Below are 16,567 nucleotides of genomic sequence, written 5' to 3'. Positions count from 1 at the left end.
CGGTGATGGTCCCCCTTTGGGGGAATTGAAACTGTGGCCAGGTCTATTCTTGCAGCTTACTTAGGTTCTTCAAATTCTACAAAAATTTTCGGTTTGAATTATTTCTTAAATATAGTCTCTAGCTCAAAAAGCTTGTCAATGGAAGGAAGGCGTTTTCTTTACTCTGAAGAATCAAAACATAGAAGGACAAAGATTCTTGAAGGGCAACAAAGATTGAGAATGGATGTCAGTTTGGTATTGCAACTTCTGACGAATACATGAAATTACAGATAGCAACTGTTATGCATTTAGGTTGATGTTATATGTTTGTCCAAGTGTATGGTTGCTGATACATTTGATCTTGTCTTATGCAGTTCCCAGCTTGAATCTGAAGCTGCTATGACTTTCACCCCCCTATAATTTCTGGTGCTTTTATATGATTTTGTTAAATATCTTAAAAGCCTTCACTTGCTTGATTGTCTGAATCATTGGCCACTGAGAATTCCTGAAAACTCCAGCTACCTACAAAAACAGTATATAAATATAAGTTGCGGGGGTTCAGACATATCTTTTGCCTCTAACTATTATTGGTCCAGTGCCACGGTTACTATCAGAAAGCATTAATGCCAATGGTCTAGCTCAATATCTTGGTGAGAAAACTGATATAATGAGAGCATGCGCACCTCTCACAATTTGGCAGATTAGTATAGTTGATTCAGCGGTTGACATTTCAGTGCCCATAAGAATGAGGTTGTGCGCACTAGATTTGCTTTTGATGCTCTGAATCCAACTTTAATTCTTTGCACAGTAAAAAAAAAAGCAGAAATGAAAAAAAGAAAAGAAAGAGCTGTATGAACTGGGACTGTCTAAATCATTAATCTCTTGCCAATAGTGTCTGTTCTAATTTTGACTACAATCCATTTTTTGGTGGGACAACATTTTAGCTGGTAAGCACGAGAGTTTGAAACAAAAACAAGGTTTCTTTTGAGTTGGATAGATAGCCTACTGTATTAATTTCACTCGCTCAGTCTATATTCCATTTATATACCAAATAATTAGATTATTTATTTATATTTATTAATTTTAAATAATAACATATGTATCAATTATCTAATATTAAAATATAAAATACTTAATGATACGTGGTACTCTTCTATTTATTACGATTTATACACTAAGCCTAAATAAAAAAATTTCTCACAGTGGTTTCAGTTTTCTTAACTCTTTGAAGTAATTGCACAAACCACCATGGAAATGCTTATGCACACTCTCTGCCCAAACCGACAGTCATCAATGTTAATTTGTTAGGTGGGCAATCAATTTCATTATGCACAGAAATAGTTAATTCCATCAAGAGATTTAAAAAGGTTTGAAGTGCTATAAGAAGGTAAGAAACAGTGGTAGCAGACTCACTTACCCATCAAAACTAATGTATCCAAGCACATATTCACCACCTAACCCCTATCTTTCTCATTTCTATGGCATCTCCTATTCTTTTGTCCCCAAGTAAACCCTATGTAGATAAAAAGATAAAAACTCTATCAAGATATCAATATTTTCCAGCACAAACTTTAGCTTTATACTATAAAAAATATATATTCTTAATATTCGATATCTACCCAGTTAAGAATTAAATTTTGAATATTAACTAATAATATAGCAACTTTACATACAATAAAAACAAATGTTTCAAAATGCAATAATGATAATAAATGAAAAACAACTGGATACTTGGTGGAGTAAAGTTTTGTGTAAGGTAGTGGAAATGGTCATCAATTATGCTTGTAATGAATTTATTCCATTAAGGCATATAATCATATCGCACAAGTGATGTAATTGTCAACCATTTAACTTTGTCTGATACTAACCAGGATCGTGCTAATATACTGCCCAGGCTTAAAGCCTATATATGTATATCATACAACATTGCCACTATATTGAAAAGTCTTCCAATCCAATTAAAACCCATTTCACTTTTCTCTCCCTTTGCCTTTCTACTTTTCAACTACTTTCCGAAATGCTTGCTAATGGCATTTTCTGCTTTTCATTTTCTTTTTTCTCGATTATTGTTTCTGTAAACTTTTGTAATTTTCTTTTTCAAACATACCCTTTTTGTTACTTGAATCTAAAGTTGTGTCAACTTTCAAGATGGCTGTCGCAGAATTTTCGCAAGCTTACAAAGCTAAAATTGCCCATAGAAATGTACCCATTTCCTTTCTCGGCAGAACTTTCCTTTTTGATTATTGGAGAAGGATTGATACGAAATATTTTATAACTTCGTGAAAGCAAAAACAGAAGCTGGAATAGCTCAGTTGGTTAGAGCGTGTGGCTGTTAACCACAAGGTCGGAGGTTCAAGCCCTCCTTCTAGCGTTTTTGAAGCTTTTCTTTTGCTAAGTCTGTCATTTTTCTTAAACCATTCCAATTTCCATTTTAAAATTGACTCCAATAAGAATAAATAAGATCAAAGTATAAGAGAAGCTATGTTTAAAAATGCAAAACATATTCTTATAAAACCAATACCATGCATGCACTTAATCCTATTTTCAAAAACAATATATTATATGTCTTGGTTATTGAGAATATTATTTTAATTTTACATGGATTTTTTTTGTTCACTCTTTAGTCTTTGTTATCTTTTCATCATATATTAATGTGAAATTCTCCAGCCACTTAATCTTTGCATAGAAGATCTTTGAAAGCAAGTATATTTAAGCACAGAATCAAAGCTTTTTCTTCATGTCCTTGAGGGGAGAATATTTAATTTCTAGCTATGTCCATATATATATATATATATATACATATATATATAACAAGAGCTCCTATTATTTTAATTTTAAAAAGGTTCAATATTCAACAATATCAATGTTACATTCTAATTTATTTCTCAAATAAAGAAAGAAAGAAAGAAAGAAAGCTAAAAGAAAAAAGAAAAAGGAAGAGATGTTTGCAACTTCTCATGGTCTTAACTATGAATACAATTAAACCCTAGCGGTGCACACTTAAGCTTATTGTCTGCACCATGTGACCATTTCTGACATTTGTTGGTGGGAAGGGTTTAGATTTCTTTTCTTTTCTCTTTCTTTTTCTTTCAAATATTTGATAATCATGTTCTTCCACTTATTCTAAAATTGATTAATTTCTAATAATATTAATAGACAATAATGAAAAATTCAAACTTAAGACCTCTTTAAATAAAAGTAAAATCATTAATCAAACCATTCTTCAATTCGTTGAATTGAACTTTTATCTTATGATTAATTATTGCATTAAAAGACTTGCTTACGAATGTGTACAGAAATACTGTTCACACGTCAGCTTAAGTATTTGTAATGTGTAAATATATTTGTGATAAATTATTAAAATCTTAAATTAATAAACAGATTAATATGTGTGCTTATGTCTTTATATGCAATGAAGGATATATAGAGTGCAAGATGTCATGTTTTGATTAAAAAGGTAAAAAAAAAAAAATTAAAACTCCTTTAATTTATAGCTAATCAAGATTCTTCAATGAAACAATTATTTTAGCCACATAAACCATTTAGTGACCCATATTTCTATTCTTAATGAAGAATATGACTTGATAACCACTTAATTAACCACCTAAATGTGGGACAATGTGATTCGCCAAAGCAAAATGGTCGAGCCAGAATAAGTGCATATCAATAATTTCTATTTTTTTAGAAAAAGGAATGATATAAATTTTAAAATGACCCTATATTTATAATATATATATATATTCTAATGGTGTAATGGATCCACCAAAGCTTTACAAGGGTACAAAAAGGCAAAAAAGCAAAGGGAAAAAAAAGAAAAGAAAAAAGATGATACAAAAAGGCAGCTATAAGGTCAAGTGACCGTAGCATAAATTGGTACTAGTGGTGGAGAAAATATTGTAGTGGTGGAGGAGGTGGTGGTGGTGGTGATTGGAGAGAATTGGGTGATGGGATATATTAAGAGTGGGTGACAGACCCACGTGACTGTCCCACCACCACCACCACCACCCCCCCCCCCCCCCCACCCCCTCTTCCTCTTCCTCTTCTATTAGCGCCAGTGGATTTCCTGGTTGGCTTCATATCAACGCTAACAGTCAAAATAACCTAACTACAACTATACACAGAGAGCAACATTTTCACAATTAACATGACATCATTCTAATCAAGCATGCAACATTGAAGAGATTTCGAGTAAATTGTCATTGTAAATATATTATTACTTATAATATTTGGTTTTGATTTCTTTTATCAGTTGGAATAATAAAATGTATTGATTAATGATAAATTATATACTTAAAACTCAGGTGGATAAATGAATTTAATTATAAATGTGTGGTTAAACTTAATAGTCATAATTTGAAAAGGCAAAAATAAAGGTAAAAAGGAAAAGTGTAAGAGAAAAAAATATAAAAAGTTAAAATGTTACTATCATTTACTTATTTGACAAAGGGAACCACTTTCTTGGATTGTTGCCCACTAACCCTTAAGCCCCTTCTCTTTCCATTCTCTCATCAAATGCTAGTGGTTCTCTCTCTTCTTCCTTTGGGTGGCCACTAGCTAGCTACTGCCAATAGTCCCTTTCTTTTTTCTCCTCTCTAATGCTAATGCTAGTGGTCTCTTTCTCTCTTTCTCCCTTCCTCTCTTTCTTGTCCTTCAATTTCTTTGACACTGTCAACATGTTAGCAGCTAAACAAAGATAAAGAAAAAAAGAAAAGAAAGGGAAAATGTCTGTTTAGCATGGAGAGATATGGATAAAGAAACAAACCAAGAAAGCCCATCTCTGCCTTCTAACTCCAACAAAGAAGAGCACCCGAGAAAACCACTGGGTAGCAGCGGTGGTGGAGCTGGTTTTAGCGGTGGTGGAGATAGACTGAAAAGAGATGAATGGAGTGAAGGAGCAGTGTCAAGCTTACTTGAAGCTTATGAAAGCAAATGGATACTTAGAAACCGAGCTAAACTTAAAGGTCATGACTGGGAAGATGTTGCTCGCTATGTGTCATCACGTGCAAATTGTACCAAGTCACCAAAGACTCAAACTCAATGCAAGAACAAGATTGAGTCCATGAAAAAGAGGTACAGATCAGAATCCGCCACCACAGACGCCTCTTCTTGGCCCCTATATCCACGTCTTGATCTTTTGTTACGTGGAAATGCTGCTGCTGCTGCTGCCACCGCGGCAGCGGCAGTGCAACCACTGAACCAGCCACAACAACCGACACCATCGAACCATCCTCCTTTGTTATTGTTGGAGCCATGCCATGTTCATGTGCCACAGCCACAACCGCAGCCTTCAGCTCCTCCTCCTCCTCCTCCTCCACCACCACCACCACCTCCCCCTCCTCCGCCTGCGGCTGCTCATCCGGTTATAATCATGACTGCGCAGAACTCATACGGGTCCAATGGTGTCGACAAGGGGGCCAAGGTTAGTGATCAAGAATAGCTTTTATTTTGATTCTTTTAAATAATTATTGACCAATCAATACTTTATGAGGACAGACCATTTTTTCTTTTGTTGAACAAAATAATTGTTGTTCATCAATAGTCTATATAAGTTAGTTGGCTGTTTGTCTTATATAATGGAGATTTATGGCCTGGCATGATTGTTTGTTAGCAAGTTTTAAGATATATAAAATACTTTCTATAAAGTTGTTGACACATAATGATCTTAATTGGTATTAAATTCACTGTAAAGGTTGTTTGGTATATGTGGTAAATTAAAAATTTACTCCTGAATTCTTTTAACATTATGTTTTTCACCCCTATAACTGGATTCTAAATGTTGCCACTTAATGCACAATAAGATACACTATATGACAAATTAAGAGTGAACTTCAGAATTGAAATCTTACTTATACATATACAAAGTTGAGTCCTCCTTTTCATAAATTTTATAAGACTAATTCAATTAAATAATCTCAAAAAGATTATATATGAATATAATTATAATATTACCAAGTCAAAGCTACATAAGTTTGATGTTTGTTATTTGATTTGATTGCAGGAAGATGGTAAACTATCAGACCATGTCTCAGATAAGAATGCCATGGACACAGATAGTAGCACTCCAGCTTTGTACAGCGATAAGGAGAAATTGAGGGCAAAAAAGATGAAGATGAAAATGGATAAAAAGAAGAGAAGAAGAAGAGAAGAATGGGAAATAGCTGACAGCATAAGGTGGCTAGCAGAGGTAGTGGTAAGATCAGAACAAGCAAGAATGGAGACAATGAGAGAAGTAGAAAAAATGAGAATGGAAGCTGAGGCTAAAAGAGGTGAAATGGATCTTAAAAGAACTGAGATCATAGCCAATACTCAATTGGAGATTGCCAAGCTCTTTGCAGGAGTTGGTGGTAAAGGTGTTGATTCTTCGTTAAGAATTGGAAGAAGCTAAGGATTAATCGATTAGTGTTATTATTAATCTGATTAATTATTATTATGATAATTATGTATAGACTTGTTACATAGAAGAGAACTTTATTTTCGAAAATGATAAAAGGTGAGGGAGATTTATTTGACTTGTAGTAGGCTAATCAGTGAAAAGAGTTAATTATGGTAGGTAAAATAACACCCCCTACCTCATTGTTATGTTCTCTTTTATTAATCAATGCAAATGTCTTTCTGCATATTTTGTTAGTTAATCAATCATTTGGTTAATTGAGATATATATATACATACTGACAGGCTAAGCATTTACCATTAAAATGTATTTCTCTCCGGACTAAGTACCTAAATGATTGATATAAGAGAAAGACATTATAAAATTATATTTTATGAAAATCTATGAACTAGATTCGCTACATGCTGAACCAGACTGTAATCATCCATTCAAACTCGAACCAGGATTGGAAGTAAGTTATAATATTAATTCCAATCCTGCACCGAAAGGACGGGTTGCAATGGTTAGTTCATTCCCGGACTGGATTGAAAACTGAACCAAACTAGTTCCGAACCAACTAATAATGGCTGGTTCCATTTTCACTTTTGAAAGAACTGGAACCGGCCCGCTGTCAATCCTACCATGAGCTGCAGGATCACAAATTTTGTAGTCATGTATTGTCAGTTTTAATTATGTTGTTCAATGAATCTGAACTGGCAAGGGACCGGGTATTAGACCTGATAATAGGTCTTGAAATTGGTGGTGAATAATATCTGAGTAGAAAATATATGTCAGAATAGCGAGCTCCATCAACAGGGAATGGTGGTGGTGGTGGAATCCCATTGGGTCTGTGCTAGCTTGCTCATCGCCCTCACCTGCCGCTCTGTTGACTCAGATGATCGAACAAAATGGGCCATTTACCAACATCATTGCATTGAAGTAGAGATGGAAGAAAATTTGTGCATTGAAGGACCGATATCTCTGTCAGAATATTCCAAGGTAACATGCATGAAAATGAAGACAAGAAAAAGAAGGATGCAAATGCAAATAGAACATTCAGCTTTTACTAGTCTACTGACAAATATACCTCAGTAGTATAACCACATGTTATTAGATCAATTTAGACACATAATTTTATAATATTATTTTGAGATTAACACTGTATTATTAATTCCTTATAAATAAAATAATAAGCAAACTCACTTATCAATTATTTAATTATATGTATCCTAATTAATAATAAACAAACTTTGCATTAATATTTCGGTAAATTAGATAATGTGAAAAATTTACTTATCGAATTAGCTAATAGAATAAGTATTAATTAATAAAAAAACAAATAATTTTATTTATTCTTTTAATTTATTTATTTACAGTAATTTAGAGTGTGTTCATAAGTAAATTTTAAGAGTTTTAATACAATTAACTTTATTTATCAAATAAAAAAACCTTCTGATCTTGGGATGCAATTAAGGAAATGATATGGAAGTAACATAATATTAGATTAAGATGCTGGGTTGACCTGATGAGCTGCGTTTCAAACATCAAATAAATTTAACAAGAGAAGACAGAGTGTGACCCGAATTCTTTGCACACAATTTGGAGGTAGACAAGTGTCATTTGAAAGGAGGATAAGAGCTTAATTTGTGTCCGATATTTGATTGGTGGCAAAGTCTAACATAGTGAACAAAATAAAGACTATTTCTTCTTACGTAGGACGCGTCAAACTTTAGTATACATATGATATATATCCAGCACTAGTTAACATTTTCAATGCATATAGGAGCCGCCATTTCTGAACCTTTCTTTTCTTTGGTTCTTGGAACTTAATGTTTATTTTGCTGGTTGAAATAGCAGAACTTCCTGTTGTATGTGGTCATGCATAATATTTAAATTAATAACGCAGCTATAGCAAATAATTCTCTGAAGTCCAAGTTATTCAAGTACACTGTATTTTATGTATATATGTGTCTTTCTTTCACTATGAACTTCGATTGATGTGTGGGCTGCTATTGGTTTTGCAGTATTATATCCATTGCCGCCGCCGCCACAACCTGGTTTATATAATCCACCATCTCCACCGCTAATGCAAGAATATCATCAACAATGTCCTTGTGTTGCTCCCCCTCCAGTAAGTTCCCCTGTCAATAATGGACAGGTGCCCCAACAGCCATCACCTTCTCATCCTCCTCCAAAAACATATAGATATTGTATAGAATGGTAAGCAGTAGTTAATCTTAATTAAGCTCTTTCTTTGTCTTTGTTTCAATCTAAATTTAGATATTAATGCAAGCTCGCCATAACATTTCTTCCCCCTTCCTGACGCAGTTGTGGGGGCATTCTGGACTCTTCTGAGAGCCACTCTCAGTAGTTTACTAATCAAGAGTACTGATTCTTAAACTGTACATATACAATCATTGCTCAAATTTCTTTAGAAATCATTTTAGTCTTTAGATTTAATGTTGTTTTATATACTAATGATTAGGCATACTTAATCATTGGCTGTAATAGATAGAGTGTTTAAATTATTGTATTGAAAAATTTGAGCAATAAATCTTTTATAAATTATAAATATGTATTGTTTTATTATTACTCAAATTTAAAATATTTAAAATTAGATATGTCACTCGTTTATTTATATTCTACCGATCAATTTTATAGTCTTACTTAAACCAGTCGTACTGAGCTTATAGTTTGGATTTGATATATCGGCCTCATTTCATGGAGAAAAAGAGATTAACGACCTGGGAATAAACAAATCAATTAATATAAATTCTATCTAGAATACTTAAGTCAATTATCTTTTTCGGAATGATTCAGTCCTCGGACGTGCAAAAACCTTTCGTGAAAGCTCATTCATCTTATAAAATTGTAAACCACTTAAAATTTATTAGTTTTGAGTTACTCTCAAATGAGTTTTAACTTGAAATCAAAACAAAATTAAGATACTTAACAAAACTTAAAAAATAAGTTACCAATACTTAATCCCTATATATAAACCATCAGGCAGTTTACCCGTTTCACAAATAGAAAAACAAACAAAAAAGAGCGAGCTAATCATTTATATACGCTAAAGTTCTTTTGCCTAAGATTTACCTGAATGTTAAACTTTCAGAAGTTTTCTTTTTAAAAAAATTACAACTTGAATTGACAATGATAATTTAGAAGGTAAATTATATCAATTTCCAATGTTGCCCAGTTCAGAAAAACTACAAATAATAAGACCCATTCTACTTAGAAAGCATCAAACTTGTCCACACAAAATTAAAATATATTCATAATACCCATGCATTAATTTAATAATGCAGCCATTCCTGAACACTCTTCTTTTTCTTCTTTTTTTCTTGGTTCACTTTGAATCTCAGTTTAAATACCTCAATTCTTTTGTTACACAATCAATTTTAAACATCACATTGATTTCTAATCCTCTTTTTTTTTTTTTTTCTCTTGCTTGTCTGATCCTGTCCTGATACTTTCTTTCAAAAATGGGTCACCAAAACCAGCAACAACCTCCTGGTAATGTGATTGATAAGATCATATATAAAAGCTATATATATATATTATTTCTAGCATTGAAGCTGATAAAAGGGGCTGATTTTGATTTTGTAGTAGTAGATGCTCCTCCTCCACCGCCTTCAGGCCAACAAGGACCTTATGTGGCACCACCTCCAGTTAATTATCCTATGAATAAAGGGCTTCAACAACATGACCAGCCTCCCCAAGATACTAAGCCCAAAAGAAAGCATAATGACAACCTCTCTGGAAGATGGATGTGGTGAGTATTTCAACTGCTTTTACTTGCTTTCTCTTTTGTAAATCTGACTTTCTATATTTATATCTTTCCTTCTCTTTTTTCCCTATATGCAGTTGTCAGGTATTCAGTGAAGTTTGCTTTGGCTGTGTGGAGATCCTCAGCGCAGCACCAAATTAATCTGTTGAGTGTTTTCTTCCTTTAAAAAAAAAAAAAAAGAAATTGTAGATAAAGAAAGCAGCTCGAATTTGAGAGATTATATTCAAGTTGAGATATACGTCTACAGTCTACGCCTGTGGATACAATTATGTGCTCATTTTATATATAATTACATCTCAAGTATTGTGCCATTTGAGAATTATGTCCTCATAATATTCATTTATAGCTCAAGAAATTATCAATGTCTCTCTTCCTCTTTGTACTTCTTCTCCTTTTGTTTATGTTACATTTCTTGATGATGTAATTGCAATTAGTTATCATATTAATTGAAACAAATCATTTGATTATTTCCATTCTTATATATACCATCTTTAGACATGAGACTCGATTTAAGAGGAAAAATGTTCCATCCAGTTTGTGCTGTTGTTGCCAAATGAGTGATGAATCATCCCTTCATGCTATTAGAGACTGTCCTATGGCCAGCATCATTTGGAAGAGACTAGTTAATTGAGATGTCTGGAATAGATTCATTTTTAACTCACTCTCTGTGATTTGTTAAATTGGAATCTTGAAGGTAAGGATGGACATCAACAGTTATGATAAAAGGGGAATAGAAGCTCATCTTTGATTTTGCTTGCTTATTGGGCTATCTTGGGTAGCTGGAGAAATAGCAGGATCTTTGCAGCTGGTGAAGGAACTAACGAACATCCTATTGCTTTTATTCTGCGTCCTCTGAAAGAAGCTCAACGTACGAGCTGCTGATACGAATCTAACAGCTACTTTTGCTGCTCAGGGAAGAAGGAATCAAGAACTTAAGTGGAAGCCTCCTCCTCTTTAGGAGATTCTACTGCAGGAAGCCTGATCAGATATCATATGCTGGAATTTGGACTACTGCTGGTTATAGTCATCATATTGGTAGTCGTATTTCCTTGTGTGCAGAGATTTGGGTACCATAACAGGTCTTGAGTTGGCTGGTGATATGGGTCTTACCAAAGTCACCTCGGAAGCCGATTCCATCTGTACTGACTATAGTCCTCAACGTGCTTTGATTCAGAGATTGCCTGGAAGTCTCTGTTCTGCATGTTTCCACAGAGATCAATTCTTGTGCTGATTGGTTGTCCAAGTCCAGCTTTGGGGAACCAATTGGTATCAGCTATATACCTTTCTCCGCCTCCTGACGATTTGAAGACCTTGCTGCTGGATGTTCAAATGCAATCCTCTAATCCCTCAGTTTAGTTTTTGCTGCTGTTTAGGGCCTATTCCAAACAATAAAAAAATAATATTATTATTTCTTTTCAATAGACTGAGAAATATTTACCGTAATATAGTTTGTGGAATTTTTTTTTATATTATCCCCACTTTATATCAAATCAATAATGTATTTATTAGTTTTAAATGATAAATAAAATATTCATATATAAATATAAATGTAAAGAACTATTAATTGTAATGTAAATACGGACCGAATTTGGGTAAGAATCTCCATAGTTTCTGACCTTGAATTGAAGTTCAAGATTACGTCCATACCATAAGTCTTGTTTCCTTCGTTTGAAAAGGAAATCTTCCTCGTACTTCCGTCAAGGTAAATGTCAAGCTCAGTTTCTAAATCCCCTAGCTAGAGATACAATACAAAAACAAACATCACAATCAATCATAAATGACTACGAGTAGATTGGGCCAAATACATTTGCAAAATAAAGAAATAATATAAAACAAACAGTTTAATTAACACTCTATATCAAGATTTTCAAGACTTATGTTCAAAGACCATGTTTTCATCAGGATTTATAAATTTAAGATAAGACTTATTAATTGAAGATTCAACGAACCATTTTTCTATTATGTGAGATATGCGACAAGATATTTGAAACTTGTCGACCTCAATTTATTACATTAAAGAGTCGTGGAAGTCATCTAGAAGCCAAAGAGAGACCTTCTGTCTAGTTTCCCAACGAAGAAAAGAAAAACAAGTATGAAAGAAGTAATCAGTAGCATATGCATGAAAGAGGCAGCAGCCATTGATGAAAACTTGCATGTTTAAGTTATATATATATATGCCCATTTGAGAACCAGAAACATTAAACTAGTCTGAATATTCATTCCCTAAACTTCTCCCTGGTTTCTTCACCTCCATAGAGCCTTTCTTCAAGTTTCTCTAGCTATTTTGGTTTTCAGATTTTAATTTGTTGGCTTCAGAATGAGTCACTACAGCCATCAACAAGCTCCAGGTACATTAATTTCCATTTTTCCAATTTGTAATTTCTCGTTCGTCTTATAAAAATGAGTGGTATGTCCGAGTTTATTGAATCAAATTGAACATGTAAATTAACGGGCTGCTATTGTTTTTTTATTATAGTGTATCCTCCACCTCCAACATCATATCCACCACCACCAAGTCAGCTGTATCCTCCACCACAAGCCCAACAGGGTCCTTATGTAGCTCCACCTCCAGTTGGTTACCCAATGAAAAGTGGTGTTGGATATATTCCCCAAAATCAGCAACCTCCTCCATCAGAAACTAAACAAAGAGGTGGATGCTGCAGAGGATTGTAAGTGATCTCTCTTTCTCTCTTTTATACAAATCAAAAAGGTTGCAACTGATTAATAATGTTTCTTCATATATTTATAATGTTTTTCTTTTTTCTTTGACAACAGTTGTGCTGGAATGTGTTGCTGCTGCCTCCTAGATGCTTGCTTTTGAGGACTGATTGTTCCTGATCCTGTTCATATTCTTTTTTGAGCTCTTCGCTTTTCTTGAAGTGCTTTTGTCATTCTTTATGTTTTACTTTATGTTCTATGTATTTTGATTCTTTTATACAATAATAATACACGATTTATTTGTTCGTTTCCTTGGATTTCTCTTCGTGTAAATTATGTGGGGAGCTTAGCCCAAGAAAGCCATCTCTCTACTTTAATCCCTTCCACTCCTGAACAGAGGGGCAGGACCAATTACTGCATCATGTCTCTACTTTAATTTCGTATTTCTGCAATGAGTTGAGCGGACATGCCTCCTTATTGATATGAATTCCTACGATGTCACATTAAAAAATTTTCATTTTTCATTAAAAGTAACTGAGTGATAACAGAGGACAAATGATTAAAAATGAAATATACAGGAAAAACCAGTTGGGTACAAGGACTTGCAGAAGAACAAGTAAGCATGCTCTCCTACAAGAGAAATCGAGCCAATATTTTACTGGAAAATATCACTTGGACCTTTCCAAAGGACACAACGACTCCTTGTTACAGTCTTGATGATTTCGAGAATTTATCACATTTTATGTTTCAAACAGAAAAGAGAGAGCAACAATGGCTTCAGAATCTTCCGACACCTATAATACTATTTAACGACAAGTTATAGCTCTGCTGAAGGAAACAAAAAGAACATTATTACCCACCACTATCCAGAAAATTATATCATGTACCTTCTACTCCATGTAAAGCATCATACATGGAGTCACAGTCCAATATGAAACTGACATGTGAAGAAAGAAAATAATGTTAAGAGTACCAAGTGAAAATAAAAAATAAAAATTTATCATTAGTGAAGCACTTATCTTTTCTCATTTTCTTATGGTTTTTTTTTATTTACTTTAATTTATTATTTTATTATGGCTTGTTATTTTATATTATCATGCTGATATAAAAGTTCAGTTATATTTGATAATTTCTCATCATCGACTAATATCTTAAATTATAATTTCTTATATACCATTTAAAAAAAAAATTATTTATCGATTCGATATATAAATGACCACATATATTCTAAAAAAGCTTATATAAGGTCAATATAAGAAAAACAGAAAAGTATTTAATAAAAATAATTAACAAAGAAAAGAAGAATTGGGTATTTTCCCACTAAAGAGGAGATAAACAATCTCATATATTGTCACAACCAAATTTATTTATTTTTTTTATTAATAATTAATATTCATTAGCATATCATTAAACATGTCATTTGCATCATGGTTATGTATGACCTATTTTATTATATTATGTGATAGATAAATAAATTATTTAGTTACATATTGATTTAATTAAAAAGTAATGATTTTGGACTAAATTGAAAAGTTAGAAAGAAAGAGGATTAAATTGTAAATTGCCTATTTCTACACCAATATACCACCTCTTTCATTTGTTCATTTCTACACATGCTTTCCTATTTCCTCTTCTTCTTTGTCTCTTTCATTCTTCTCCTTTTCTTCTTCAATCTTGATTTTCCAAATCAAACCATGGAGGGGTATCCTTCGATTTGGTAAACAAGGTAAACTAAGTCCTCGATATATCAGGCCGTATGAGATTTTAGAGCGAGTTGGTCCTTTAGCCTATAGACTTGCATTATCCCCAGAGTTAGCTCAAGTACATAATGTTTTCCATGTTTCTATGCTTTGACGATATCGATCTGATCCTAGCCATGTTATCAAGATACCAGAAATTAAAGTTTCTGAGAAACTTACATATGTTGAAGAACCGATTCGGATATTAGACCAACAGGTTAGAAAATTAAGAAACAAGGAAATTCCTATGGTAAAGGTGAAATGGAATCAACATTCATCTAAGGAAGCAACTTGGGAAGTAGAGAAGCATATGATGGATAAATACCCGAGCTTATTTGGCATGTCTGTTGGCGATTAGTTAATTTCGAGGATGAAATTTTCTAAGTGGGTAGGAATTGTCACAACCAAATTTATTTATTTATTTTTTATTAATAATTAATATTCATTAGCATGTCATTAAACATGTCATTTGCATCATGGTTATGTATGACCTATTTTATTATATTATGTGGTAGATAAATAAATTATTTAGTTACACATTGATTTAATTGAAAAGTAATAATTTTGGACTAAATTGGAAAGTTAGAAAGAAAGAGGATTAAATTGTAAATTATCTATTTCTACACCAATATATCACCTCTTTCATTTGTTCATTTCTACGCATGCTTTCCTATTTCTTCTTCTTCTTTGTCTCTCTCATTCTTCTCCTTTTCTTCTTCAATCTTGATTTTCCAATTCAAACTCTACAAACTTTTAGTAAGTGAAAATCTAATTCTTCTTTTAAGTTTGAAAGATTTGGGCTTTCTTAATCAAGGGAAACAAAGGTGAGTAATTTTAATTGCTTGATTTTGCTGTAAATTAGGATTAATGATATGAAATTATTGATGACTATGTATTTTGGAATTGTTTAATCAAGAGTGAACATGCTATTATTTGTGATCTTGAAGCTGAAATTTCTAGAAAGATTTTTCACCTCTGATTTCATGACCTTAGAGGTTTTATCTCGAAAATTTTCAAACATGAAAGTTGTAGGTATATGTTTCAAGAATATCTCTGTAAAATGGTTTTGCAGATCGTTGAGTGAGTAGGAACTTATGGGTTCGAATTTGCTGCTGCTCTGTTTATGGTTCAGCAGGTGACCTGGTTTTTTTGCTGACATTTTGAGGCATTTAGAAGCTGAACCAAGCAGAGAGTTAAACATAAAAGTTGTTCATTTATATATCTAGTATATGTCTGCAAAATTTCATAATTTTTGGTTGAGTATAACGTGAGATATGTTGAACTTAATATGGCTTGCTCGAAACTGTTTTAAGCAGAAATCGGACTTAGGATTCAGAAATTTGTTGCTAATTTTGTGTTTCACAACTTGAGCTAGAAAAGTCTAAATTGAGTAAAATTAGTGTCTATAGAAACTTTAGAATGTAAAATTTATATCTGGAGAGTTTCATCAGAAAATTTATTCGTTTGATTGGTCATTTAATAGGAAACTTTTCGCTGTTCTGTTTAGATGGAAATTGGAGCAGATGTATAGAAAATGCCATAACTATTTCTATACCAATGATTTTGAAGTGATTCTTTCTGCTATGGTTTCTATAAAAAGGGAAGTATAATTATGAAAAATATGAGATTTTTATTAATTGTACATAAGTTTTGGTGTAATTTCTAAGTCAGTACCTACAAGCTGCCTTCATCAACAAATATGTTGATTTGTTGTCATTCATCTCATGCATCATATTAATATCTAGAATATATGTTATTTTGTTGAAATGTGATGTTTTATGGATAGTAAAGATATGTATATTTATTCCTTGTGATTGAATTGTATTTGTATTAAATATGTGAATAGGTTCATTCAAAGGCAAGGAAGTGGTAAGAGAAAAAGAATATGATTACTTTGTTATCCTATAAATTTTGGTAAGTATTTAATAGACTAAACTTTGTGTACATTGAGTAGGAGCTGCTGTTTGATTACTTGATAATTTCTTGATTGACTGAGTTGATATTAGTTATGTTTTTGGCTTGTTGTAAAGT

The 16,567-nt window shown here is 32.8% G+C and overlaps 3 protein-coding genes and 1 non-coding gene across 5 annotated transcripts; all 4 read left to right on the top strand.

Annotated features, from left to right (window-relative positions):
- Nucleotides 1–2,276: 2,276 nt before the first annotated feature.
- On the top strand, nt 2,277–2,350 carry TRNAN-GUU. Its single transcript has one exon. It is a non-coding gene; the product is annotated as a tRNA-Asn (tRNA).
- Nucleotides 2,351–4,406: 2,056 nt separating this feature from the next.
- On the top strand, nt 4,407–6,596 carry LOC8270861 (trihelix transcription factor ASIL1). The gene is made up of 2 exons (XM_048378636.1): nt 4,407–5,398; nt 5,978–6,596. Exons 1-2 carry the CDS (start codon nt 4,724–4,726, stop codon nt 6,362–6,364), a joined length of 1,062 nt encoding a protein of 353 aa, XP_048234593.1. The 5' UTR covers nt 4,407–4,723; the 3' UTR covers nt 6,365–6,596.
- A 1,627-nt stretch (nt 6,597–8,223) lies between these two features.
- On the top strand, nt 8,224–10,517 carry LOC125370820. 2 transcript variants are annotated; one of them, XM_048377667.1, is made up of 4 exons: nt 8,224–8,569; nt 8,678–9,865; nt 9,959–10,124; nt 10,217–10,517. In XM_048377667.1, the coding sequence occupies exons 2-4, from the start codon at nt 9,835–9,837 to the stop codon at nt 10,278–10,280; spliced, it is 261 nt and encodes an 86-aa protein (XP_048233624.1). In that variant the 5' UTR covers nt 8,224–8,569; nt 8,678–9,834; the 3' UTR covers nt 10,281–10,517. The 2 variants fall into 2 exon arrangements, with proteins under 2 accessions (XP_048233624.1, XP_048233623.1); XM_048377666.1 differs by having other exon boundaries at nt 8,224–10,124.
- A 1,727-nt stretch (nt 10,518–12,244) lies between these two features.
- On the top strand, nt 12,245–13,106 carry LOC8270859 (protein CYSTEINE-RICH TRANSMEMBRANE MODULE 13). The gene is made up of 3 exons (XM_002512990.4): nt 12,245–12,487; nt 12,616–12,808; nt 12,915–13,106. The coding sequence occupies exons 1-3, from the start codon at nt 12,457–12,459 to the stop codon at nt 12,958–12,960; spliced, it is 270 nt and encodes an 89-aa protein (XP_002513036.1). The 5' UTR covers nt 12,245–12,456; the 3' UTR covers nt 12,961–13,106.
- The last annotated feature ends 3,461 nt before the right edge of the window (nt 13,107–16,567 follow it).

This window comes from Ricinus communis, chromosome 8, assembly GCF_019578655.1.
Source record: "Ricinus communis isolate WT05 ecotype wild-type chromosome 8, ASM1957865v1, whole genome shotgun sequence".
NCBI lineage: Eukaryota > Viridiplantae > Streptophyta > Magnoliopsida > Malpighiales > Euphorbiaceae > Ricinus > Ricinus communis.
The sequence above is the reverse complement of the archived record's forward strand: the minus strand, read 5'-3'. Positions and strand labels throughout refer to the sequence as shown.